The following is a 5,458-nucleotide window of genomic DNA, read 5'->3' as shown; positions in this document are numbered from 1 at the left end:
CCTGTGTTGCCCCATGAGGAGTGCATAAGCCTGGGGTTTGGCAAGGTGTTCCTGACATTTAAGATGAGTGACCAGCCTCACTCATCCCTGAGTGGCATTACGTGAGCAGTATCCACCAACCACCCCTTCGATATAAATCTTCACCGGCTCAATCCGATTGGAGCGCCTTAATTACCCACTAAACCACCAGCCGTCATAATTTGGTTATATGATTACCACCCAGCGTTGTAAATGGTTGCATTGTATACAGGAAACCATTTGGCTTGTCACTCAGTGCAGAGTCACCCATAGGCAGAAGGAAGAGGAAAGAATGAAGAAAAAAAAAAAAGACACGAAAGGGAGTGATGAGTCACCCGTAGGAATAAGGAAGAGGAAAGAATGAAGGAAAGAAAGACAGAAGAGGAAGGAAGGAAAGAAGGAAGGAAGAGAGGAAAGAGAAGTCACCCGAGATCAGCATTACATCGAGTGATTGGATGGTGAGCGCCCCCACCTACCACCATATAATTTATAATACATACATCCATCATCCAATCCTACATTGCCCCATGAGGAGCGTAGGAGCCCGGGGCTAGGAAGTTGGTCCCAACATTTAAGATGAGAATGACCAACCTCACTCATCCCTGAGTGCCATTACATGAGCAATCAACCCCAACCATTCCTTGGATATAAACCTTCACCGGCTCAATCCGATTGGAGCGCAATGATTACCCACTGATCCACCAGGCGCCAAAATTTGGTTATAGACACATAACAGTAAAGTCCATATACCACGCCATGGACACACCATAAAATTATGCATAAAACAACAGTTAAAACTATGCATAAAAATTAAAGCTGATTAAAGAGGCCTACTTCCTCAAGAGACAAGAAGGGTGGCTCCTCCCGTCATACACACCTTCTCTCCAAGGACTAACGAGAGAAGGCAAGACCCATCTGCACCCATAGACCTGGAAGGTATCGACGGCGACCCTTCAAACAGCAGGGGATTTCACCAGAAGAATAAAATGTTCAAGTGTTAGCTGGAACAGCACAGGTCCATTCACTGTCCTTTTAAAGTGCTGCACCCTGAAATAGAAGGTGGATGTGTCTGCCGGCCGGCCAAAATTAACCACAACAATGCAGGGGATCTCGCCGGTAATGTGTGGACACAAATGAATGAATGCTGAGACCATCTGGCTTGTTCATTTGCCCCTCCTGGCTATCTCACGCATCACATCATCAGTATAATGCGACTCGTGAACTCAAACCAATGGTACTGGATCTAGTAGAAACTTCGTAGGTGCTTGTAGTGTGTTTTGTAGATCAGTTATACATTTATTAGACTCGTGGAGGAGCGATTGTTATTCGTGAGTAGGTTTTTAAGAAGATAATCTTAATTTCCATTGTCATGCAATGACATGAGAGGTAAAGATTAGTATGGGACTATTTTTATTTGTCTTGGAAATATTAACAAAGTCTCACACACGAGTGAAGTATAAAGTAGAGTCCCGCTAGCTACCTCCCTGTCTCGCTCTATCTCTCTCTGCCAACCTTTTGCTACGATTGCCAGCCCCCTTCTTATCTCTGATTCCTACATTCTCGTTTAGCAGGGGTCGTGTCACGTGGGCTATACTGTTGTTGAAATGTTCTAGAAGCCTGTGTGTGTGTATGTGTGTGTATGGTCACGAGGCGCTTTGTGGGCTATTGTGCTGGTGTGAGACATTCTGGAGAGGTGCTAACGTCACTTCCTTTGGCCCCTAAGTTTGACATTGACCTAACCTCTAGACCATATTATGTATGTTGCTGGGTATTATGTATTAAGATATTTTACAGTCCTGACATGGATACTTGAGTCTCCCCAGACCTGCCAGTCACTTGAGGGGGTGAATGACAGGCTGAAGTTGGCTAGTGAGTGGAGGCGACGAGGCAACAACGAGGGAGATGAGGCAAGAAGGGAGACAGGCGAGAAACTGTGAGATGGAGGGTGTGGGTAAGGCAGGGTCCAGTTGGTGTCTTGTTACATCGGCATTATGCAGTCTGGTTACTTCACTTCTACCCCAATTTACGATGGTCGGCTCTGCCTTCAAGAAATGGTTGGTGTCCGAGAGAATGATCAACAGTTCATACTTGGATCACTGGAAAGGATTATAAAAAAAGTCTTCTATAAATTCCACTGACACGTCATACAAAACCATCACCAGTACCTTCACACCAGTCCTACATAGAGACAGCCCAAGATAATGAAAGCTAATACCAGTGCCCCAGTGGTGGCGATGTCTGAGGCTTATGAGTTTTCGGCTTGTATGTGAAGGGACATCGGCTCCTAGTACAGTACATTGCCTACAGCCCTACAATCCATGTCTACAACCGAATGGATGAAACACACACACACACACACACACACACACACACACACACACACACACACACACACACACACACACGGTTACTGAGAAACATACACTATGAACGCACTCAACTCCCACCCCACCCCCCTCCAACCACCACACTTCCGAACACACACTCTCTCACTCTCCCAAGCCAGGCAACAACATATACCACCGATATATTTAGATAAGACCTCCTCACTTATACCAAGGTTCTGACATCACCACCACCACAACACACCACATCACCATCATCAACCATTGACAAAACTACCAGACTTTATCAACACTCGACGAGAGGCGGGAGAAAAATGCATAATTTCTCCATATCTGGACGAAGAGATCTGATATGTGATTAGTTACTGCGTGATATGAAGATGGGAAGAACAGATAGAAATGAGGAGGGGGTGGAGATGTTTGTTGATTATAGTTATTTCGTTCCCTTGTGGATCTACCCCTGTATTTTTATCCATCCGCAGACACTGGCTAGGTGGAGCGTTCCTGAGGCTCACTGATCCACTCTGACGTCAACACAGGACACCAAGCTGCCTTATACGTCGCCACTTTGACACTACTATAGTAGGACTCGCGTAAATTTGCGGCTGTGATGTGGCCCGCACCTGTGTACAGTGTTGCCACGTTTTCTATACCGTTCTCTCTCTCTCTCTCTCTCTCTCTCTCTCTCTCTCCTGGCGGGAAGTGTGAGCCACCCTGAGTACTTTTGATTCTTTTATAAGTTATTTATAATTGTGCTTTCATTTGTTAATTTGGTTTTGTTATATTTAGTGATATTTATCATTTTTTGTATACGGCGACAGATGACCCGTTATTGCAGTATCATGATTGATTTTCATTCATTCATTCTCTTTCCCCTTCCTGCATCTCTTTCTCAGCCTGACAATGCCTCCACCACCACCATCCCCCGTCATGCCGACAGTGCATTCAACCTTGCCCCTCTCCTGCCTCTCTCTCTCTCTCTCTCTCTCTCTCTCTCTCTCTCTCTCTCTTTTATTGCAAGAAACATTTTGGATATTTTCTTTTACATAATATTGTATATATTGTAAATTTGACATCATTTCCACACCATCCTTGAGGTATTTGTCTTGGCGCACTTTTTTTTAAGAGGTGTCCCCAATAGGCCTATTCCTCTATCTCTCACAGAAGGCAGAAAAACAGAAGAAAAAGAAGGAAGAGAAACATGAGGAAGAAAAGTGCGAAAAAGAGGATAGAAGAGTTATGATGTATCCTCATCAGATGTGAGAGTGATAGTGAAAGAATCGATGTAATGGTCAATCACCACATCTCTCTTTTCATCATCCTCTTGCAGTTTTTCTGCGTGCCTCACAGCATTCTTCCAGTTGTCTGCCGTGACGTTATTGAGTGACTCATGGACGAGTGGCTTCAGATCTGCAATTCTGAACGTATTTCTCTTTGACACGTAGCCGTTAACCTGTGACCAAATTAGCTCGATTGGGTTATATTGGCAGTGGTAAGGGGGTAGGCGTACAACCCTATGTCCATGTTCTGAGGCCGTCTTATCGATTACGTAGTTTGTATCGGCAGCTGCGATGTGGCGAGTCACAAGGTGCAGGAGTTGCGTTTTGAGGAGACCGTCTGGCACTGTAACACCCTTCTTCTCCAGCCATTCTCGGATCTCCGCTTTCTTGGTAGCAGTAGTTGGTGATTTATCTATTTTTCTGGAGTGATAGGATGCATTATCCATCACTATAACAGAAGATGATGGAATGTTGGGTAACAGTTGATTCTTAAACCACTTTTCAAAGGTGTCCGCATTCATCTGTTCATGATAGTCTCCTACATTCTTTGCTTGGAAAACAAGGGTTGCTCCAGGAACAAATCCATCTTTGGTTCCTGCGTGCAGCAAAATCAAGCGGGAACCCTTCCCTGTGGGCACCCTCACTCCCACGGCCTTGTTTGCATTGTTGTCTACCCAGCATTTGGACACAGAGTAATTTTGATTGATCCATGTCTCGTCTAAGTAGACAATGGTTTGGCCTGAACTTCTAAGCTCCTTCATTTCTTTCAAGAAAATGCACCGTGCATAAGTTATATCATCTCTTTCCATTAGGAATCTCCGTCCATCAACATTTGCATAACGAAAACCGATTTTCTTAAGAACTCTTCTTAATGTTTCACGGCTGCCAGGATACGAAAGATTGATCTTAATTTCTGCATAAATTTTTTCAAGTGTTGGGATTTCCTTCCTCTAATAAAAACTCAGAACTGTTCTTCGTAGCACGCTTTCATTAAAGTTATCAAAGAAATCGGTCATTGGTGGTACACGTTTCCTTTTCTTGGGCGACTTAAACTTGGGACATTGAATCTCCTCATTCTCTCTTGCATCTTTAGAGATTTTTTCAACTGCTCTCTCGCTAATCTTCGTTGCTGCAGCTGTACGAGAGACGACCTTTGATAGGCCTTGAAGAACTACTCCCTTCTCCTTCTCCTCCCGAAAATACTGCCTTACATTGAAGACAATTTCTTTAGCCTGGCTGTGTAGAGGCGAAGAATGGGCTGATTGAGCTGCCATGCTGTCTGTGCAAAGGACATAAAGGAAGTGACACGAGGTCACCACCAGGAAGCTATGCTGTCAAGGCCACCGACTGGGTGTGGAAGTGTTGCCGCTCGCGAGTGAATAATGTTTTTTTTTTTTTTTTACTTCGGTATTGGCATATGCCTACTATTTTGTCCTACATATTAGCTTATGATTATAAATGTGATTATTCCTCGCCCTTAAAATTACGGTAAAAGCCAGTAAATGTGAGCTTTTTTCCCTAGCAACACCTGCACAAGCTATGCTTGGGTCTATGGAGGGGTACGTACTTTACCTTAGGCCAGACTGGGTGTGTCAGTGTTGCCACTCACAAGAATTATATGAATTATTTCTTTTACTTTGGATATTGGCATATTTCTTCTTTTTTCAGGCTCATTATCTTATATCCATAACTGTGATATTATTACCCACCTTAAAACTACGCTAAAAACCATTAAAAGTGACTACAATTTCTTTTAGCATCACTGTACACTATGTATGCCATGTTTCTGTGTTACTGTATAAATATTTTATGCAT

At 43.8% G+C, this 5,458-nt stretch overlaps 1 protein-coding gene across 1 annotated transcript; it reads right to left on the bottom strand.

The window, feature by feature from the left end:
- Positions 1-909: 909 nt before the first annotated feature.
- Positions 910-4,452, bottom strand: LOC145413459 (uncharacterized). The gene is made up of 2 exons (XM_080283158.1): positions 3,712-4,452; positions 910-969 (listed from the first exon to the last, which is right to left on the bottom strand). Exons 1-2 carry the CDS (start codon positions 4,450-4,452, stop codon positions 910-912), a joined length of 801 nt encoding a protein of 266 aa, XP_080139284.1.
- Between the last annotated feature and the right edge of the window lie 1,006 nt (positions 4,453-5,458).

This window comes from Coenobita brevimanus, chromosome 96, assembly GCF_032717465.1.
Source record: "Coenobita brevimanus isolate Jiangsu-jjx chromosome 96, ASM3271746v2, whole genome shotgun sequence".
Lineage (NCBI taxonomy): Eukaryota > Metazoa > Arthropoda > Malacostraca > Decapoda > Coenobitidae > Coenobita > Coenobita brevimanus.
This window is presented reverse-complemented; position numbering and strand designations above follow the sequence as displayed.

Coding starts and splice junctions, on each gene's coding strand:
- LOC145413459 (XM_080283158.1), bottom strand. CDS start 4,452: ATGGAAAGAGATGATATAACTTATGCACGGTGCATTTTCTTGAAAGAA. Junction 970..3,711: donor CAGACAACTGGAAGAATGCT/GTGAGGCACGCA, acceptor TGCTGTTTGAAG/GGTCGCCGTCGATACCTTCC.